The following is a 22,485-nucleotide window of genomic DNA, read 5'->3' on the forward strand; positions in this document are numbered from 1 at the left end:
ATCCCAACACGAATTTTAATTGTAGAAATATATTAATAACAACAACATTTACATATCTATATTAATTAGCTGCTTTGTACGATTGATCAATTGATGGGGCCCTTTTATTTAAATGCACAGAACACTGTGCTGTGTTTTGGGCTGGGGCCAGGGACAGCTTCCTGCTTCCTACACCTTTCCGTTTACGCATACATTTGTACATATAAACCCATATGCATGCAGTAAATACATTTGTATGTACATATGTACATATGTACATACGTATATATGTATGTACAATTTGCCAGTTCTCTGTTCGGCGGGGTTCCTTTGTTATAAACTGGCTGCAACAGCAGTAAAAGCTTAAGCACAGTGGGACCAACATCTAAGATAGTTCGATTAGGAAACCATCTGGCCATCATGTAATACGTTTACTACTAACAGAAATGGTAGATCTGGGTATTGGTAGTCAATCTATCATGTGAATTATAAGTTCCTTCACATACAAATAATAAACATCTTGTCTGTATAAGTTCCTTACCATGTCCTCAACACTATTTCCATAAATATAATATTAAATCCTATCTACGTTAGTTTGATTTCTATATTTTTAGAGTTTGTGAGTTATCAAGCCTCACATTATGTACTTTCATTCATCAGCTGCTTTGTATTCCATTCTTCAAGCTCTTTTGCCACACTGTACAAGGGTTTAATGTCTGCTGCTCTGCTGCAGCTGCGGCAACGACATCGAACGCGACAGCGTTGTGTGCAGTTTTCGTTCGTTTTCTCTGTCTCGACGTCGGCTCAAAGCCCGCCACTCCCTGCTACCGACTGCTTCCCTCCCCCAACCAGTCTATTGTTGCTGTTGCTGCAACTGTCTACCTGTCTGACGCTTGGCTCTTTCTCGTTCCCCTCTCTTTCTCACTCTCTTTCTCTCTCTGTATGTGTTTCCCAGTCTGTGGTGCACTTTATGCATAAGTGCGGCCCTGCTGTTGCTATACAACTCCCTGTTCCCACTCCATGGCACCCCACCCCAATGGCCCCCCCTCTTTCCATTCAACTCACATTGTCCACCCGTTCCCCTTGTATGGCCAAAAAGCGTTGCCAAGACCACGACTTGTAAACGCCTTGGTTTTACTACCATGATTCATCTTGTCATGAATGCGACCGATGATCTCAGAGAGCACAGAGATTTGAGGAGAGAAATTTTTGTCGCTCTCAATTTTCGATCATTATCGTAGATCTGGAGTGTCTATTGAATGTATGTATATTTCGTTTGTTTTAATCAAAAATTTCACTATAAATCCTATAGACTATGCTTAGTTTTTAACTAACTATTAATATACATATGTATTTAGGCTTAAATTGGTATTATAACTATAAAGTAAAACTAGAAATTGCAAATCTCTAAGCTAATACACATCAGGAGGAAGAGTTATGGTCGTCGTCGTCGTCATCGTCATCGAAAAAGCACGCCAAGGCATGCTTCCAGTCACGTGGTTATGGCGATGCACTCGGTTGGGCCGGTATGAATGGTTGCCATCTCAGACAGGAATCATCAATTTTGGGAAATGTACCACGACGTTTCACCCGCTCCTCATACTCATCCAGAACATCCTGAATAATTTAGATAAATTAGTAAACCATTAAAATCTTTAGAATTTGACCAAACTTACCTGTTTTTTGAGTACAATATGCTTGCCCTTCCAGTATTTCATCATTCCCAATGCTTGCAGGGTGCTGACTATATCATATGAGTATATGGCCATTTCCTAGAAACAAAATAATAATTAAAATCTTCTATAACATCAAGAATAATATGGTCTTACTTGTGAAACATCTTTAATACAAAGGGTATTGCCCGAACGATTGCATAGATAATCCAGTAAGACATCTTTCCAATATGAACGATATGATATTAAACCCAAATCGGATAATGGTTTCTCGGGTGAACCAATTTTACCCTCAACACGTGTCAAGAGATAGCCTGAAACAAAAATATATTCGTAAGAAAAAATAAAGTTCATGAAATATAAATAACCCCCATATGTATGCTATAAAAGATAAAGAATCAACTTCAAGTTCCGGCGTATTATTTATGGTGACCAAGTTTGTCCCGCCCTCAAATCGGCCGGGTCGAAGTCATTGCCGTCGTCGTCGTCGTCCTCGTCGCTGTGATGTTGTGCGTGTTGTTGTGTCTAGACAGGATTCCGCAAAGTATCCACACAAGGTTTGGTTAGGTTAGAGAGAGAGGGTTAAAACGACCGCATGAATGACGAGCGAAGTACAACGACGACGACCACGACGACGAAGACGGCGACAGCGACAGCGACAACGTTTCTGGCGTACATTCAACCCATGAGCGCCGTCGTCTGGCAGCAACAATTCCTAGCCGACAGTCCGTCTAGATAACAACAACAGCAACAATGAGTGCAACCCAAAAGGACGACGCGCCTTGGTGGCCCTCACAACACAAAACCCACTGAGGCAGGCTCGGCCAGGAAAGAAAAAAAACCCGAAACGGAACGAAACGAAACGTACGTAGACACACTTCAAAAACCGATGGCAGACACAACTGGAACTGGTTGAAGGTACGACAAAGAAGGGAATCCTGGGCTAGATGGGTGACTGGTCTGGCCTAGGGTTGAATGCACACACAAACACAGATGCATACCAGTGAATTCTTTGTGTGACGCTGTTTAACATACAGTGGGACAAAAGCAACAACATGTCAATTACTTTATTCTTAAGTTTCTAAAACAATTATTAATTATTTATTAACCTAATGCAATTTTAAATTAAATTGATAATTAATAAATAATTAATAATTTCATTGCATTTCCATATACTTTCAGTTCAGTGTAAAACTGAATGCAGTCGCCGGCTCTGCTCTCCTTTTTGGGGGGCTTGGCTTGACTCTTATGCCAGACGTTGGCAGCACCGTCGACGCTGACGTTGTCGTTTTTGGGTGGCACTTTGATTTCGTATCGTACGGGCGAGGGAGAGAGAGAGATAGACCAAAAGAGAGCGAGCAAATGGGTGGACAGGGGTGTGGGTGCCTGGGGGAGGAGCAAGAGGCAATGTCGAGACGACTTTATCGATCCATATGGATGTGTCTGCTGCTTGCTGCTCACACACACACACACACACACACAGACAGTCGTTTGAGCATACACATGTACATGCAAACAATGTTGCATATCCACAGGCGTTGCAATAAATGTGGGAAAATTATAATTTTAGCGAAGGAAGAAAAAACCTTCTCTCTCCCACTAAAGAGAGGAGCTCTTTAGGAAAATTAGCAACTTGAAGTTTAGAGTCAATTAGCAAGGCTCTAATAATTTTTTAAAAAACAGCAATAACAACAGCAACAACAACTGCTAGATCGTTTTTATTTTCCTAGCAGCGAATATATGAATGAATGGATGAGCTTTTTAGCGAGTAGAGAACACATGCACAGACAGAGGGAGAGAGAGAGAGAGAATAAATGAGAGGGAATATGCGAGAGGGAGAGAGGACGACGCCCTTTTGATTCTGACCTGGGCTGACCTTTGTTGTCTGCCGACAACGACGTCAGCGAGTTGTTCTTGTTGTTATTGCTTTTGTGTCTGCAAAATTTGAGTTTTCAGTCACTTTTTTTGCGCCGCTTTAAAATTGCGGCACCTTTTGAAAATTTTCTGCGTTTTGGGGAAATTTGCATGTGCCTGTCTGTGTGTGTGTGTTTTTGGCCATAATTTACATTTTAGTTTACACCTGTTTTTAGCTTGGCTTTTTGAAGTTAATGCATAGTAAAACGGTAAAAAAACGATTGGTGTCCTTAACCCTTAACTATGTGTGTTTGTGAGGTTTTCTCTGTTTGTTCGTGTTCGTGCGTGGACACCTGCCAGCAATTGAAAATTTACAAATTATTTGCCCTCTCTTTCTATCCAAATGCATTTTCAGTCTGTCATTTCGTTACTTGCTCATTCACTCTATCTCTATCGCCCTCTCAGCATGTTCTCTGTCTCTGTGTGTGTGTAAGGTCAATGTCGTTTACCTCCCCCTCTTCATTTCTACAGACCGGACTGCCTCAACCAAAACGCCCGCTCGCCCTCGCCCAGTCCCACCCCCCACCACCCCGCATTGCATGTAGTACATATACCAATCGACTTTGACTTTCGGATACATAGGGGATAGTAGCAGGGGTTGCGCCAGGAGGGGAAAAGTCGATGACTCAAAGTATCCCCCCTCCACCATCTCACACCGCCCCAGACACCGTTTCTTCATTTCCCCCTCACAAAAGTCTGTTTAATTCTGGGTTTTTTTTTTCCTTTTTTGTTTATTGTCTTTGTGTCTGCTTTTAAGTTGCTTCTCGTTTTCTTGGATTAATTTTAAGCAGCAACAAAAATAAAAGAAAAAAAAAATTGTTGCAAAAATTAGTATGCAACATTTTTTTTTCTTTTTGTATTTTGTTGTTTTATTGCATATTTTTTTCGGTCTTGGTCTACGTTTAATTGATGCAGAAATTGCATGTGAGATTGGGCGGCATCATGCAATGCTGATTATATTCCATTTTAGTGGCAAGAAAAACCTGAAAAAAGCGGCCTTAATCAATAAGCCAGTAGACAGTCGCCGTTTTTTTTTTGTTATACTTTGCCGCTCCTCATTATTATATATGTATATAGGAAAATACAAAGCAAATTAGTTCTATGAAAAGTCAATTAAAAAGGGAATTTCCAATGTTTAATGAAAATAATGAGAGCATAGTTTTGTGCCAAGTCTATTAACCAAAATGTATCTAAACATAAGTATCCAAAGAATTGATTACTTAGCATTGTATGAGAAAGTAAACATTCTCTACGTTCCCCTTTGGTCAATACCGAAAAAAACTGCTGAGGCGGTGCATTAAAGAAGAAATCACAAAGGCACAGAAAAAGGCAACCAACCTTAAGAGAATTAAAAACATTAGCTTAAAATTTGTGTAAATATTAATTAAATTATAACAGGGACACAAAATTGCATGAAAATAACTTACAAATTGTAAAGCGAGGCTTTGATTAGTCGCAAATCAAGAAACAAATAGATTACATAACGCTTAAGTCATAAATCTTAATAAATCTTACAATTAGCAATAATTTTAAGACTTAGAGATATTATCGACTGGAATTCTGCATTGGAACTACATTGAGATCCTCTGAAAAGAATTTTGACAAAGAAACGCCTGAAAACGTTTTGAATATCTATCTAAAAACAAGTTTTACTTTTCAGAAATAAGAGATTAACCCTCCTAGGTTTAAATTCCGTATAAAGAAAATATATTATATGCATATGTCTCTTAGAAACTGAATAATCAGTTGTAAATTATTATAAATATATATATACAAAATATATAATATGCATATATAACGATCTCTTAGAAACTGAATAATCAGTGGTAAACTATTGAGAATTATTCCATTTTTTGAGAACTAAATTGACAAAATATTTCGATTGTTTCCATTTCTTTCGATTTATTTGCATATTTTAAAAAGTTGGTAAAAGTCTGCTTTATTTTCGATAAAGATTATACGGAAATTACACATATGTTATAATATTTTCATAATGGCGTGAAAAGCCAGCTGTTTCAGTCATCTTTTCCTTAAGTTTAAATTAAAAAAACAAGGTTGAAATTCTTAATCAAAGTGTCTGATATGAAGAACTTCTTTATAAGACACATGTTAGACAAAGTGTAAAACAATCCAAATTCTACACTAAGAATATTGATTTCTCGTTAACTAAACACGATATGGCTGGCCAAAGACTTAAAAATATTGTGGAGAACCAACGGGGCGTATGAAAACATACTCAAAGGCACTATTAATTTCATTTCAAATTCTTTGCTCATGCTTTCTAATAAGCTCTATGATTAAATGCTATTTTAGCTGGAGAATAAAGTTTCAAAAGAATTTTGATAAACATATAACATGATTAATAATTCGCGAGAAAAGTTGCGTAAATTGAATATTTTATATACTCAAAGTGGCAGAGACCTTCAACAGAATTGAGTATGTGAGGTAATTGATATGTATAGAAGAGATTCATTGTTCATGGACAATTGTTGAAGAGATTATTAATTTTATTGACTTACTAAAATCGATGAGTAATCGTCCATAGCCTTTGCGTTGATATGGCGGCAGAGTCAATATGCAAGAGACATTGTAGAATGAGTTCTTTTCCTGCAGAAATGGAATATGCTGAAAAAGGCAGAAAAGAATATTAAAAGAAATTATGAAAATCCTATAATTAAATATTTAAAAGGAAAATAATACTTGTGATTTTTAAAGGAAATCCAATGGAGACAGAGAGAGAGAGAGGAGAGAGCGAAAGAGATCGAGAGAAATGAATATATATACATATAGCAGACAGACCCAGACAATTGGGTGAGAGGTCGGATGGATGGAATACCAACAATAACAACAAAAACAACAATAAATTCATCTGTCGCTGTCGCGTTTTTTCGGCAGTTCAATGACCAGCCAAAACGAAATGAATCGATGCTGTGCAGCAGCCACCAGAAGAGCTCTGTGCGTTAATATGTAGAGGAAGAGAAGAGAGATAAATACCCCAGGAGAAAGAGACACAGACACAGAGATAGCAAAGAGAACAACAGAGACAGAGAGATAGATAGATAGAGAGAGAGAGAGAGAATGAAATACGCATTGCATAGTATAGTAAGTACATAGCAAAGTGGGCGAAAGTGGGCGGCAATGGGGCAAAATTCGTGTACATTGTACGCTTTCATTGTACGTCTGTTTATACATACGTACTCGTATTTCCTCTATTGCACACAGTCAGTCATATCATTTGATTTGGGGGGCAAAATAACCGAAAATATCTACCATGAACCGGTTCAAAATGTTGTAAAATTTGTTGATTTTATTTTTTATTATACTTAATTGTTGAAGTTTTCTATATATTACAATGATCTGTGCTAACATCGTTAGGAAAATATACAACTAAAGTAAAGTTTTTCTCATAAAGTTTTATTTAAGCATTTTTCAAGTTCAATGTTGAGGATATATAAGGATATGTATATAGATGAAGAGTCATCGGAGAAAAGTTTCAAATTAATATAATATATATTTCAATGAATGAAGGTTCTCAAAAGGTTTTCGAAAATCTTCACATTGGACTAAACAGATGTCAACTTGGAAGGATAATCCGCTGAAGACTTTACAAGGAGGAGTTTTTTAAATTAATTGGGAAGCAAAAGGAAAGAACAACTTTGTGCTTTTAGTCAAACCTTGCATTTAAGCCGGCTTGAGGTCAATCTTCCAAAAGAAGTTTATTTGTGTTTTTAATTATTGTCCTCGGCAAATCGTTTGACAAATCTGTCAACTAGAAAATCTCTAGAAGATTAAATACAGAAAAATTAAAATAGGTGTAAAAATTGAGCCAAACTATTCACAAAAGAATTCATTTTGAGTAAAAACTTTAACCATTATAACTCTTATTATCTAAATTAAAATATAAAACTAACAATTAGTGTTAAACGTTTAAGAGGATAAATCGGTTAGATTCCTTGATTCAAAACAAAATACAGTAGAATCCGGTTATAACGACGCTCAAGGAACAATTTTCGTCGTACTAACCGGAGGCCCTTTCATATAAGTTTGTATTGGGACGAACCAATCACTCATCGAACTTTAGTCGCTATAACCGGACGGACGTTATAAGCGGAGTCTTTATAACCGAATTCTACTGTAAAGTAATAATGAAACAGTTCAGAAAGTTTTTTAAAAAATAGAAAACTACGTAGCTATAGGAAATCGTGTCATATTGAACCTTTCAAGTTTTGCTTCGTCTAGGAGGAAAAGCCACCTACGTTGGTGTTCGATACCAAGAACAACAGAATTTTAGATTTAGTAGGTCTGCACTGAGCCATCAGTCATATTAGTATCTATCCATATGTTAAGTGGCTAGTTATTTATCAAAGAAATATATTTATATATTTAGGAGAGAAAAAGGATTCCACTTCCAACCGAGTATCCCAAGTAATGGTTATTTCTGAACGAGTTGAAGGAAACTTCTTATAAGTCAAACGACTTTTTTTTACAAATACATATATAAATTTGAGCATAAGAATAATTTTGAGTAAAGCAGTTAAAACTTGAAGAACTTCAGATCGTTTGAAAATTTCCTTTTTTAATTAGTCAAAATGTTTTAAAATCCTTAAAAACTTCAGAAGGAACAATTTGAAAAATATTTGACAGAAAAACGAATAGAAAATTGGTTTATAGTTTGCATAATCCACAGAAAAATCTCATTTATATACCCACTTAACATCTTTAAAGGAATTTTCTAGAATAATGTTTACAATTTTACATTTAGTTATGGAAACAAAGATGATTTCTTTTACCATCTCGAATACATGTGCTTTCAAAAGGTCCAATGCCAAGTTCCCGGTGCAGTTTTTATTATTTGTTTTATGTGGTGATGTTTTTTTTTATTTTCTTTTCGTGAAAATGGGTGTGAACCAAAGGAAACAGAGTTTTGGAAATACATTTACTATATGTACACATAGACATCTACAGAGTTCAGTGGTGTTCAGTGAGTTCTCTATTTTTCCTTTGTCTGCCTTGATGTCTGGGAACGCACATAGTCGTCGCCCGGGTCGGGCTCTGGTGGTCGGTCGGTCTATGTTACTGGTTACCCGGAGCAGGCGCACAACATGCCCAGGCAAAGAGGTGCACGACCTCAATCGTGCCAGCCAGCCAGGCAGCCAGCCAGCAGCATCCTCGTGCCGATTGACGTCTCCCTGCCCCAATACCAAATGTCTGGCTACTGTCTGGCAAATGGCAAAACGTTGAGCAAAGATGTAGAGGGAGGATATGTAGACGATACTATACGACAAAGGATTTCCGAAAATTATCATTTATCAAAAGGGTGAGAGAGGGAGAGCGAGAGAGACAGACAGAGAAAAGAAGGGAGCGAGAGCAGGGATTAGGCATAGGTATAGGTTGGAGGACATAGTGTAGACGCCCATGTATAAAGGAGAAAACTGGAGTTGGAGCTAAAGCAGCATCCGCCACGACATGCGCAATTTGTAACACAAACCCAGTCTCTGCAAGCGCCCCTGAATCCAAAGAGAGAGGAGTATCCGGACGAAATCGGAGTCATCATCCATATAGGAGATAGACATAGTTTGGGGGGAGGTCAAGAAACTTCGTGGCAAACGTGGGGAAACATCATCATGTGGCTAGACTCTTGGATATTTACCCAAAACAAAACGAACAAAAAACAACAACAACAACAACATGGTTTCTTGTGCCGCTTTTGGGTATGGTCAAGGAATGCAACAGCCACCCACACCTCTCTTCTTCTTCCTCTTCTTGCCCTGCTCTGTCTGGTTACATATGTAACGTACATGGGCTGTGGCTTTGACTGGAGAATATAAAAGAATCATAAAACTGTAAAATAAAATTATTCAATTTTCTTTTTTGTCTGGCATAGCTAAAAAAAAACCTAAAAGGATTCACCAAGAGATGGAGCTGGTAGATAGTCACCACGCAAAACTTTGCCTTAATATATGAAGGGCTTAGCAGGAAAAATATTAAAAAATTTTATTGATAAGGTGATTTTAGTTCAGATATTGAAAGAATAACCAAAACAAACGAAACTATTTCTAAAAGTAAATCTTAAGTTGTGAATGATTTACATACAAAAAATCGGAATCTGTAGCAGTTTAGGGATATATATATCACATATATAACTTTGGTACTAGTTCGAGTCTTCAAAAACTTTTCAAAATTAATTTTTCCTTTATTCATATGAATCGAATTAGGGACTTTAGAGTAAAGGTGGCTTATTTGGGAGATTTTCACATACATATATGTATCTTAGAGCAGACAATATTTAAAAAAGCAGTTAACATCATTAATAACATAGGCCGATATTTTTGAGGTCATGAAAAAGTTCTTTAAGTTCAATAGGTCTCTTATAGTAATTTGGGAATGCTGATCACGGCCATTTACTTAGTTTTTGTCCATCACATCAAGATGTGGAGAAAAATGCGTTGGAATTATTCAAAATGACCTAATTTGCAATATTTTATAGTATAATATAAACAAATTATTGTACTAAAATCATTATTACTTTAACCTATGAATATATTAGGTATGATTTAAAAACAATTTAAAAAATATCAAAGAGGCGTTTCTTTGTTATAATGCATAATATCTTACACTTTGGATATGGTTCTAAAATGAGTAATTTGAACCAAAAAGTATGCTATATGGATTGGAAGAATTTGCATCTTTTTAATTTTAAAGAATTATTATGCATCTAACAAATTGTTTATTAGTAATTTTTGCCAACAAGAGCTATTTTCCTTGAAAAGGATATTCTAAAATCTTTTAGAGATGTAGAAAAACTACTGTTAACTTTCTGTAGTATACTTTTGGGTGCCTAATTTCAAAAAATCTGAATGTGATAAGCAAAAATCGAGTATGCAGTCAGTTAATGTGTAATTAGCTTTTATGTCTGACATAAACTAATATAAAACTTAGTTTAGCCCAATCTTGCGTAACTAAACGTTAAGAAAGAGCAAGAGCAGATTCAGTGGAAGGTTCAACCCTTCCAGAAGAGAAATCTCCTTCTAGATCCAATAATGACACATTGAATGGGAGATGTTAAGACTCTTAGATAAGAATGATATCGCAAATAAATTCACTTGATTACATTAATAAATAATAATTTAGATATTTCTTAGACTCTCCTTTAAACTCACCTTACTGAAATAGCCCACAATATGACAACCATCGACATCGGCCAAGGTCATGATATAGAATAGAAATGGTTCCACATCGTAATACAAAGTCTTGTGATCCAAAAAGAATTTGGCAAGTAAACACAAGTGTTGGCAATATTGTTTATATCGTTTGCCATCGACTTGCCACACTTGAAGTTTGCCCTTGCGATAGATTTCATCGCCGGGCGGATGTCGCCATACACACTTCTCGGCATGCCTTTTGATTCCAGTCTCTGATTTCTGATATCGCAAACAGAACTCACATATATACATTTTGGGTAGGCGGGCAGCATCATCGGGATATGGAGATTGATACCAGACCTTCATTTTGTATTTACCCATGCTGATGTATCTGGGAGAAAACATAAAGTCAAATGGGAGTTCCTGGAAATATATATCATTTGCTCACTTGATGCCCTTGCCCACGGGCAAATCCTTGAGCTCATCTTCTATCCGCTCCGATGCCTGAGCTTGGGCCTCACGAAACAGTTGCAAATCATAATCGGGAACAAGACCCATTAAATTCGGTTCACGATCCTCATCCGTGCAGTCTTTTTCCATTTTGACCTAGGAAGAGGAAGAGCGTAAAGAGAGAAGAGAGTAAAATCCGTCTAAAGTAATTAATGGAATGTTACCTTATCATTGAATAAATGATTATGGGCAGGACGAAAGTTCGCCCTCGATTCACGTATTTTGGCTAGAAATTCTTTTTGCTCGGGTGTCAGGGATTTGTGTTGATTCACGGACTGATTCCCGCCGGGAGCGGTCACTATGTTGATGGGCATCTTGAGGCGTTGCTCTTGGCGTAGTTTCCGCTCGTTGGCTCGCTCTTTGCATTCGGAGGCGGACATATTGTGAAAGATGGGGCAGGCTTCGGGTAGAAAATGACGATCCAAATGACCACTTAAATGACCTGATGAATCACATCCCTCGATGGGACATTTCTTCTCCAATTGTGAGGCAGAGGAGGATGGTGGATGGGGTATTATTGGAGAGACGATTGGTGGCTTATAAACTGATGTCATTGTTCCAATTTCCTTTTTTACTTTAGTCTTTTTGCCAAGCAGAGGTTTGCTCTGCTCCTCATCATCATCGAGATCCATGTCGGATTCGGTGTCGGTTTCCGGCTTTTGAGCCGGCTGCTTTTGTTGCTGTTGTTGCTTGGTGCGCCGCATACTCAGGGATCGCGTCAGCTTACGCATGGGATTGGCTTTGTCGCGGCGCTCCTCTTCACTGTCCTTGGACTGTTTGGCCTGGGCAACGGGTCGCTTGCCCTTGGCATTCTTAGGCGGTTGGGAGCTGTAGGAATTTGTCGAATCACTGCCCTCCGACTCACTGGCCGAAGTGGAATCATCATCGTTGGAGTTGCTGGCACTTTCGGTCTCCTCGCTACCATCGCTGCTTGCTGCAGCAGCAGCGGCAGCAGCTCGTGAAGCAGCAGCAGTTCCATTTTTACTCTTTTGCTGCTGCTGCCTCAATTGTTTGGCCCTCACGGCCGATGCCGTGCTGGCCATTTTCAAAGGCACTTTGCGTCCGTTTTTCATTTCCTTGGAGTCATCGGTGCTATTCGAAGAGGAGGAGAGCGATGGCCGTTTGCTGGTGCCATTGCCCATAGCCGCTCGCTTGGCTGGTGCCGCCTTGGGGCCACTTGGAGCATTGGGTTTCCTTCTTGCAGCTGTTGCTGCTGCCGTTGTTCCTGTTCCCCTTGCATTTTTTTTGGCCGCTGGCGGCATAGCCTCCTCGTCATCCTCATCTTGGTCATCATCGCTGGTTAATCTCTTATTGGCAGTTTTAGTTGATTTCTCATTTTCTGGAGCCTTACGACGTCCAGATCCTGGTCCTGTTACAGAGGCTGATGTGCCTCCTCCTGCTCCGGTCCCAGTGCCCCCGCTGCCTGTTGGGGGCTTCTCGTCGGGGGTCGCACTGCTGGAGTCTGTATCGGATGAACTGCCTGTGTCGGAACATGAGGATGACCCACTAGTTGTGGAACTGCCGGATTCGGAGCTGCTGCTACCCGACTTCATGGCTATTCCCGGTTTTACTCCAGCAAAATAATATTGAGAAAATCTGTGTTTTTTTTTTATTTGTTTTTGTTCCTAGAGATGGCACTTTAATGGTGATGGGCAATGGCGCAGCAATCGATAGTTGAGCTCGGCACAGTGGTTACAAAGTTTACTTTTTGCCAATAGTTGTATTTAATGAAAAAAATGTTTAAACTACGGTGATATTTAATTTAGAGAATCGATTAAACAAAGAAAATCGAAAATATATTCAATAAAACATTAGATATTTACAATCAGCGAACTTGGAGCAAACCAAAATAAAATAAAAAACCAAAGTTTGAGCGATACATTTATTATCTAATTACAAAAGAGTACGAAAGGAAATTATTATATCTGTAATTTACTTCAAATTAAAAACAAAACAATACATGGTATACATGAACGGTATTATTTTAGTTCTTTGGTTTATTGTAATAAATATGGTATAAATTTGGTGTGGGAGGGGATTAAAAAAATCGCATATCAGTTGGTGGGTGTATAATTTTTTAAGTACAAGATGTCCCCTTAATTGCAAATATAAGAAATTCTTTTCGATTATATTTAATTTTAATTGGCTAGTTCAAAGGGCCCTGCGGGTTAGTCGTCCCATCGATATATCGATAAGTCAGCTGGCCTTTCACACGTATTCCAACACTGTTATTCGGCATAAACAAAACGACCAAAGCGAAAGAGGAAAATTTATTTTATTTGAAAATTGAAAATATTATGTATAACGCCGACTGCATACCCATCAAGGACATAAAGCCGGGTCTGAAAAACATCAATGTGATATTTATTGTACTGGAAGTGGGCGTGGCCACAGTAACCAAAGAGAATCGTGAGGTCCGCAATTTCAAGGTTGGGGATCCCACAGCATGTATCAACGTATCAATTTGGGATGAACCGGGAAAACTAATTAATCCTGGCGATATTATACGTATGTCAAAGGGATATGCCTCAATATGGCGCCATTGCCTAACTCTGTACTCGGGCAAGAATGGTGAAGTCAACAAAATTGGCGAATTCTGCATGATCTTTAACGAGTCCATTAATATGAGTGAACCCAAACGGGAGCAGACACAGCAGCAACAGTCCGCCTCACAAGCAGTGGCCCCAGCTGTGGGAACAGCTGGTAATGCCGGATCAAAAACTGCTGGAGCAGGTGGGGGTACAGGACAAACGACAGTTCCTGCCCAGTCGGTGGCGGCCACTGCAGCTGCCACTGCCGCTGCTCCGGCCACAACGGCACCACCTGTTAAGCAGGGTGGACGCGGCGGACGTGGCGGAGGTGGTCGTGGTAGCTCTATGAAAGCAGATCGCCGTTAGAGTTAGATTCGTACTTATTTAAACTATTTTTAAGAATAAAAAAAGACTCGTTTTTTCCTTTTTTTATGGAAATTATGTGAACATTTTTATTATTTCTTTTGAGTTATAATGGTTAGCCAGAGATTTTTGTAAAACATTTCATTTTGATATTAAGTCGAAAAGTCGATGTTCATTTTCATGGAATTCGCTTAAAGCTTCACACAAAATCGAATCGCGGATTCTGTTGCCTTAGACCTTCTTCTTCTTCTCGTAGTAGGCCTGCACGGCTTTCAGCAGCCATCCAACCTCCTCGACTGTCTTGATCTGGTAGTTGGCATAGGTCTTCAATGTGGGCAGCTCCGAGACACGGAAAGTCTTGCCAATGCCATGCAGAACCTTGATGGCATCCTCATCGGTGGTATCATCGCCCACATAGATGATTTTCAAGTTCTTTGCCCAATCGGCATCGAATTGTTTCTCCAAAATCATTTTGGCACCCTCACCTGAAATAAACAAAAAAGATATTTAATGTATTAGTGGAATTGGTTTAAATTGTTATAAGATTTTTAATATTTAATAAAGTTCGTCACAGTAGTTTCAAAATTATCATATGAGCACATAATAATATGTATCTAAAACAGATGTAATCCAATTTTTGGGAAAACCAACTAGAATGTCCGATATTTTTTTTAAAGAGTTTTTTTATTGCTTATATTACTTAACTTTATGACATTATTACGAATCTTTAAGAATTAGTCTTCTGGTCGTAAACCTTTTAGATATTTTTTTTATTGACAGTTTACAAATTTTTGAACTCATTTTATTTTGCCCACATGTGAAAAAGACATACCTACTTCTTAAAACGGCTTTAAAATATTTTTTGAAAACTTCCTAAATTTTTTTCATCACTTTTTAATTTTTTTAAAATTGGTTTACTTCTGTAATTATTAAAGGAAATTTCAATAAACTGCCTTGAAAGTTAATAATTTATTAATTTTTATATTAATCTGGTTTGTCATCGAAATTTACATACTTCTTAATATACACACGTTAATACATATATTTGAAATTGATTTAAAAATCTGGTCTTTAAATGAATTCTTATTGAATTTTCTGCTAAATGGCGTAATAATGATATCGAACTGAAACTTTCCATGAATCTGATGTGAATATAACAAGATAAATTCTTAAAAAAAATTGTAATTAAAGGCGATCTGTCATAGTTAGAAAATCACAATGGTGGGCACAAATTTAGGTTTGAACTTTTGGACTTAAGTTATAATTTGTTCGACTGCCAAGTAACTCAATAATTTGAGTAATTCGTTGGATATCGTATTTACTATAGATTTCGATCCGTAAATATGATCATTTCAGTTTTTGTCGTTTTTTCTATAGATTCATTTAAACCAAGCAAGGCCCCGTAGGGGCTCTTTAGCGGCAGAGGCTGGGCAGAGCCTCACTTTTGCGAGTAGACGCACTCAAAAATGTGTGTGTGTCTCGAGTTTTATGACGGACCATACCGGACTTTTTTTGGGTCGAGCGATCAATCGTTGTCCCGAAAAAAATCGTTTAGAAGGGTCATCGAAGGGTCGTACTTCTTACCGATCTAAAATTTTAAACCAAAAGCCCCGCTTTTTCCACTAGACAAATGTTTAGCACGTTGTTTCCAAAATCTTTAATATTATATATACATATGTACAAATATGAATCCTTTGAGAAAATCGTATATCTCGCAAAACTAACTTAAACCGTATACCACAAAATTATAAATTTAGCTCTAGATTTTTTTTTGGTAACAATTGAAATTTTGATTTTTCGGTTTTTTTTTTTTGGGGATTTATACTGAAGTAATTTACTACTTTAACTAGGATTGCAAGTGAATCGAGTTACCTCTCGAACATTTCTTATTAAAATAGGATATAAATTAGATAGTTAGATTTGAACATGATTGAGATCTTTTAGTTATATTTTGGAGTATTAACTCTGTAGACCAAATCTGCGGCTTTTTAAGAACATGAAATATTCTAACTAAACTCTTATTTTCATAGATTTCATTTGCATATGAAAATTTAAAGACTCTGACTAAAATTTTCCATGGTTTTTTCTTTCCAGCTTGAAATATAAATACTTAAACTTAAATTTTCCATAGCCTCCATATTTTTTTTTAGGATTCTTCTGTATAGTAAGATACATTATACATTTGTATCGCCTGCAGCGCTTCAAAAACATTTGAGAAACCAACAAATTTTCAGTTTCTATATATTGATATATATATATAAATATATATATCTAGAATAGATGGTTTTTTTTTGTGTATGCTAACGTTCCCCCCATTGATTATTTTTAGTTGCCTGCGTGGGCGTCATCATAATTTTGCTCAAGTAAATGTTTTGAAAAACGAAATTGAAATCGTTTTTCAGGTCTCTGTACACAGAGAGATAGAGAGGAAGAGGGAGAGGGAGGGACAGAGATAGAGTGGGTTAGTTGGGATCGCACATTTATCTAATAATGAGTGTGGTATTCCGTATATATGTTTGTATGTTTGTAAGTAAGTATCTATCATTGTGAGACACGGCATTTGTTTCTTGTTGGATTAGTTTAATTATTATGTTTCTGGTTTTTGGTTTATTTCACATGCCTTTTCATCCTCTTCACCATTTTCGACTATTAACGCTACATTTTTGTTTAATTGGTGACGCAGACTTGCATCTTGAATTTTCCCTGATGTTTTTCACTAGATTTTCAGACGGCACCAACAATTCTTCAATTTATGCTCTCTTTCTTTTTCCCGATTTATATTTTCTTTTCTATTTTTTTTCTCCTTCCATTTTGTCTCTTACCCCCCTCTCCCCTTCGGGGTCTTCGAATCGTTTTTCTCAAAATAAGAAAAAAAATTTATTGCCTTTTTGGAGGCGTAAATAATCATAATTAATATAAAATTTTCACGCATTTGTTGTTGGATTTGTTCAGTTGAGAAATTATATGTCCACCATGGCTCATTGGTCAGTCAAGCAATTTGATTGAAAGGGGAATCGGTGGACGGAGGTGCGACGTATGAAACTCATGCCATAATTATCTCTATATATATGACTGACATTTATGGGCCAGAGGGGTCTGTGGGGGCACACAGAGGATCGGTCATAAATCTCCAGCCAAAAAGCAGAAATAGCCAAAAAGAAAAATTCTTATGGCCGGAAAGTAGTGAAGAGGTAGTAAAAATTTTTTTTGACATTTCGTCTCGCATTTTTTCTTAATAAATTGAATTGGATTGTGGTTCCCCATAATTTCATTTATGGCATCTTTGATCAGGCTGAGACATTTTCCTTTTTATAGCTATTTTCATTCATCATAGATAAGTGAAAAATGTTTAAGATTTAGAATTATTAGTCTATCTAACTATTAATTGGCTGCTACTCATGAAATTTAACTTAGTTTCAGTAATGAAACAAATTGGAATTACTTTATTTGTTACCCGGACAGTACTTTTGGAGGAACTCCAAATCGAAAAATAAGATTGTTTGTCTTAAGAAATTGTTGTAACTTCAGCTGTGGATAGTTTTTTAGTATGCGGTATTATTAAGGTCGACCAACTTCTTTTTTTTAAAGACCAACTTGATGGTCGTAAAAAGTCGAAAATTATCTAGGAGATCGATAATTGTTGAGACCTCTACGGACTTGTTCCTGGATCCGTTCTTAATTTGTTAATTTAACTTATTTTTTTTGTATATTTTTATATATACGAAATGGATGAGTCTAAGTTTCTTAACCAAATTTAGCCCATCAAAATACGATCTTACGACAGTTATCCGGATCGTGCTCTTATATCTCATAACAATTCGACTGGGCCAAGTTGCGCCTCGAGTCGAATAGCCGCATCTTCCCCTATATACAGAGAGTTTGAAATCAGGTCAAATCAGGATTTTTTGAGCACATATCTATGAAGATCGACTTAGGTTAATTTTAGATAAACAGTTTTGATTCTACCTAGATGTATCTCTATTTTAATAAAGAGTTTATATTTATTTTAATATTACGATATAAATTTGTTTACACAAAGGTATAAGAAAAGAATTCGTCTTGAAATTGAGGAAAGATAGAATTGTGTTCTATTTAAAAACAAGAAATAAACCCGAAGCCGTAACCTTAACCGTTTTAAACAAATTGGGAAAATTTTTTAAACCGGTTTTATATCATAATTTAAGATATAAAGTAAAAAGTTATTTAATTGAAGGAATTTGGCTTAAAGCTAATAATTGATCGCGCAATCAGAGGGAATATCAAAACTTATCATAGGTAAAATTTGTCTTTTGGAAGGGGAAATTATCCTCATTACCCCTCTGAGGGCGGTTCCTCAATTTTTGCCTGATTACTATTTTCTATAGAATGTATAAACATATATTTAATCTGCTTTAATTGATCGATCAAATCGAACTAAAAAAGTCTACATAAATTATGTATATTAAGCAATAAAATCCATTTTCATTTTATAAACATTTAAATGAGTTTATATGTAGCTAAACATTTACGATTGAGGTAAATCTTTTTAGGTCTTTCAAAGTGAATCTGTAATATGTTGATTTCTTTCAAATATTCAAAGATATTTTCAACAAATTTGTGTTTATTGTCTATTTTAAATATCTATATATAGAAACGATATTGTTTGAGGATTAGTATATTAATGATTTGTATAAGAGATCTAACACAAAATTGGCTAATAAATGATTCATGAGAACCTCCAAAATTATTGATATTTGTCAATATTTGTTTAACGATTAGTCTTAAAACAATTCAAAGATGCTGTCACTAGATCAAAAAGATTCGACATATATATCTACTTATGATTCAATATACGTGTTGAATCTTTTCGATCTTTTGAAGTGTTGGCTCGTTTAGAGAAAAAGGAAACGTCATTATATTGAATTCGCTTCGCTTTCAATTTTCTTGGGAAGTCTCTATTCAGGTGTCCACGTAAAATTACAAAATCTCTGACTTATTAAAAAATGTGTTTGTTTTTCTTTAAAAACGTAGGAAAAAAATATTGCCCTAGACAAATCCTAAAGATAAATCAAATGTTTATTTTTTTTAAACGAAAGCGAAAACTGTCTTTCTTTTTGAGAAATTACAGAAATTTGTTAATTATTCATAAAAGAATCAAGGGAGAAATATTTTGAAATGTGCAAACACAAATACATGTATATATATATATATGTATGTACTTGGATGTTGATATAGTTTTTGCATATATAGATGGATTTATATATATATATATATAGACTAGGCGTGCTTTTCGAAAGCAAAATATATATAATATATATATATACATATTTTTTTGGTAGACATAATGTGAATATTTTGCGTTTTCAGACAATTTTCAAAATTTTTTTTCGCCCACATGTCGAACTATATAGATAAAATAAATGAATGTATATTAATAATTAAATCATCGAAGCATTGCAAAAGACAAAAAATCGAATTGTTTCGAACAGGTGCCGGGACCGATAGAGAAATTTCGAAATATATATATTTGGACAGACGCAAAACGGATGGCAACAAATGTTGAAAAAACCAAAAAAAAAAAAATATGAAATGTATTTTGAGAAATTAATTTGATAAATATTTTTCTCATAAGCCCGACGAACAAATATTTCAATTAATCAGCAAAATTTTGGTAACTTAATTTCAAAAATTTTCATCTCACCTTTGTCCCAGTTGACGCGTGGCTTGCCCTCCAGGGCATAGGGAGTCTCAATCAATTGGAAACCATGAGCCTGAATCAAACCCTTGGCCTCGGCAATCAATTTGGCCTTTAGTTTATCGGTAACACCCTTATAATGATAGGTCACTGAGATTTTCTTATCCTCAACCCAGGCGCCAGAGCAGACAACCTACAAAAAAAAAAAAATTTTCAGTTTCGTTTAAAGGGAAATTGCTTTTCGTTTTCTTTTTGCTTACCTTCTCTTTCAGCTCGGATACCAATTTGTTGTGCTTTTCGAGCAATTCTTCGGGCATTTCAATTTTGAATTTCTTTCCCGAGGGATACTCAACTTCCAGACCATGATTACCGGCATAGGTAACATTGGGGAATTTCAAATGATTTTTGATTTCACTCAATTCACGGCCAGAGAAGACAACCATGAAGATTTTGTCATTGGCAGCCAATTTTTTGATATTGATTTCCGTATCCTTTGGCATTACGGACAACTCCTCGGTAAGGGGAGCCAATGTGCCATCGTAATCGAGCAGCAAAGCCACCTGATCCGTATCGGGTGTTATGAAACTAAGTGGAGAAATGGATAAATTTGTATTATTGTTTTATCCTTTAATCCTTTATCACTTGTAGCACTTGAACATACCCTTCTAGGGCCTTGACATAGTCCTCTTCCTTTCTCAAAAGTGGCGCCTTCTTTTGCTCAGCCATTTTATTGATCTATATGTATATTCCTTTTGATTTTTTCTATTAGACTTTTTATATTGTATCTACCGGAAACACTGTGCGCCGTGCTGGACGTACCTCGACCGACTTAATACTAAATGCTTGAGAAATTAAATTTTCCTCTGGCTGCCTACTCGATCGTCTGGCATATATCTATGTATATCTTTTGCTCTTGTGTTTTCGTTTCTCTTGTTTCGATTGGCCTGGCAACTCTGGCAACTTCTCCTTCTCCCCCCTCCTCTGCCGCCATTATCTTGTAGATCTTGGCCAAGTAATGCCTCACAATATTTATGAGGCATATGCTTATAAAAGAAACATACACATTCTATAATGGATCGTTATATATAGACATTGTGTATGTATATCTGTGTGATCTATAGAAGTCTATATCTATATCTGAACGAACGAACGAGCAAACTGGTGGTTGCACCTTTGTTTGAGGTCGTTTCTGTTTTGGAAATCATTGGTTTCTTCGTTGTGACACACTTGAAGAATATATATGGTCGAAAGAATAAAACAAGTCATATATGTATATATATATATATTCTTTTTGTTTATTTGCATTATGCATTGCTTTGAAAAATCTGTATATACTGGCAGTAATTCTTGAAAGATCGTGCAAGTGTAACTTATGGCTTATATAGACAGAAATCGTTGGGTAACACTTCTCGGTCTGTTTACCTTGTTGATTTGGCAGGTGGTAAAAAATGTTGAGATCGTTTATGCCAAGATACAGACATTAGCTTCTTTCGCCAGTCTGCAGGGAGTCATTTCAATTGGCTTTTTGTAGGGTAATCAGGTTCTTTTAAAAATTTGCTTAAAGTCGGGGCAAATACTGAGCTTTCTAAAGAATGTCAGACTCATCTACTAAAACCTATTCGCGTGATTCGTTTAAAAGTGAATTTTACTTGGAATCAGTCAAGATGTCTTTGTTATCGAAATTGGACCTGTATCGTTGATATGAGGGATACGATTTTGATAAACAAAAACAAATAAAATTGATAAAAATATATGAAATCTGCAATATACTCCTCAAGTGGTCTATCCTTTAGGTCCAATAGTTTGTGGCCTGTGGCTCCTTCTTGTAGGCCTTCAGGATCTCCACCACAAAAGAGCTTTATAATGATAGCGTCATCCATTTAATAATATCAGATTTGCTTAATAAAAAAATGTATCAAAAATTAAAATGACTTTCGATTTTTTCAAGCGCTAAGCGATTCATTGGCTCAAATAATCGCCTATTGGTATGCAACACACAAAATACATTTTGTAGGCGGTAGATGAATTAACCGTTGTCAGAATATTTAGGATATTTGGGTTTTAGTTGCTTTAGATTAATAGTAGTTTATTTTATTTCTTAATGTACTTATTATTATTTAATATAGTTATTATTTATAGCAGTTATTGTTTATTATAGTTATTATTAACTATATCTCTCGATATCTGTCCTACTCTCCTCAACTCTTACAATTAGCCACGACTGTCTCACATGTCAGACGCGCTAAATTTACCTCTCTCTCAGAGAGTGATTAAAAATACCGGGATCGAAGAGTAGCAAGAAAGCAAGTGTGACCGAGACGGTCCTGCTACAATTTCCAAGATCCTACCATACATAGATTCAGGAAAAAAAAGAGGACTATTTCAACATTTTAAGTATTGCTTGTGCATTAAGATTAACTACACTTACCCAAACTACACTTTTTTAATTCACTGCGGTCATTGGTAGATGAGTTGGCCAATTGTAAAAAGCCTAGTTAATAAAGCATCTGAACAACGAGGAGTCTGATTCAATTTTAAGGCTAGTAAATGGATGTAGTGTTCGGCTAAGCCTTATAAAATATGTATGGTTTACAACTACATATATCCTATGCTGATAGTAATAATAATAATTCATAATTATATATGCATAATTTCGGTGTTGGCAAATGTTTGTTTTTTCTAATTGGTGTTGATTTAAT

At 36.2% G+C, this 22,485-nt stretch overlaps 3 protein-coding genes across 3 annotated transcripts; 1 reads left to right on the plus strand and 2 right to left on the minus strand.

The window, feature by feature from the left end:
- Window positions 1-1,230: 1,230 nt before the first annotated feature.
- LOC6643803 (histone acetyltransferase KAT7) lies at window positions 1,231-12,870 on the minus strand. The gene is made up of 7 exons (XM_023176698.2): window positions 11,383-12,870; window positions 11,157-11,314; window positions 10,727-11,099; window positions 6,086-6,191; window positions 1,809-1,966; window positions 1,656-1,751; window positions 1,231-1,596 (listed from the first exon to the last, which is right to left on the minus strand). Exons 1-7 carry the CDS (start codon window positions 12,769-12,771, stop codon window positions 1,480-1,482), a joined length of 2,397 nt encoding a protein of 798 aa, XP_023032466.2. The 5' UTR covers window positions 12,772-12,870; the 3' UTR covers window positions 1,231-1,479.
- A 564-nt stretch (window positions 12,871-13,434) lies between these two features.
- LOC6643804 (SOSS complex subunit B homolog) lies at window positions 13,435-14,180 on the plus strand. Its single transcript, XM_002066868.3, has one exon. The coding sequence runs from the start codon at window positions 13,516-13,518 to the stop codon at window positions 14,113-14,115; it is 600 nt and encodes a 199-aa protein (XP_002066904.1). The 5' UTR covers window positions 13,435-13,515; the 3' UTR covers window positions 14,116-14,180.
- A 163-nt stretch (window positions 14,181-14,343) lies between these two features.
- Window positions 14,344-20,613, minus strand: LOC6644321 (probable trehalose-phosphate phosphatase C). Its single transcript, XM_002066869.4, has 4 exons — window positions 20,448-20,613; window positions 20,047-20,371; window positions 19,793-19,979; window positions 14,344-14,597 (listed from the first exon to the last, which is right to left on the minus strand). The coding sequence occupies exons 1-4, from the start codon at window positions 20,510-20,512 to the stop codon at window positions 14,344-14,346; spliced, it is 831 nt and encodes a 276-aa protein (XP_002066905.1). The 5' UTR covers window positions 20,513-20,613.
- Window positions 20,614-22,485: the final 1,872 nt, after the last annotated feature.

This window comes from Drosophila willistoni, assembly GCF_018902025.1.
Source record: "Drosophila willistoni isolate 14030-0811.24 chromosome 2R unlocalized genomic scaffold, UCI_dwil_1.1 Seg167, whole genome shotgun sequence".
Taxonomy (NCBI): Eukaryota; Metazoa; Arthropoda; class Insecta; order Diptera; family Drosophilidae; genus Drosophila; species Drosophila willistoni.

Excerpts from the sequence above, each read along its gene's own strand:
- LOC6643803 (XM_023176698.2), bottom strand. The coding sequence starts at position 12,771 with ATGAAGTCGGGTAGCAGCAGCTCCGAATCCGGCAGTTCCACAACTAGT. Across the intron at positions 11,315-11,382 it reads ATCATTTATTCAATGATAAG|GTCAAAATGGAAAAAGACTG; the intron begins GTAACATTCCAT and ends TCCTCTTCCTAG. Across the intron at positions 6,192-10,726 it reads TTGTGGGCTATTTCAGTAAG|CATATTCCATTTCTGCAGGA; the intron begins GTGAGTTTAAAG and ends TGCCTTTTTCAG.
- LOC6643804 (XM_002066868.3), top strand. The coding sequence starts at position 13,516 with ATGTATAACGCCGACTGCATACCCATCAAGGACATAAAGCCGGGTCTG.
- LOC6644321 (XM_002066869.4), bottom strand. The coding sequence starts at position 20,512 with ATGGCTGAGCAAAAGAAGGCGCCACTTTTGAGAAAGGAAGAGGACTAT. Across the intron at positions 20,372-20,447 it reads TATGTCAAGGCCCTAGAAGG|TTTCATAACACCCGATACGG; the intron begins GTATGTTCAAGT and ends TTCTCCACTTAG. Across the intron at positions 19,980-20,046 it reads TATCCGAGCTGAAAGAGAAG|GTTGTCTGCTCTGGCGCCTG; the intron begins GTAAGCAAAAAG and ends TTTTTTTTGTAG.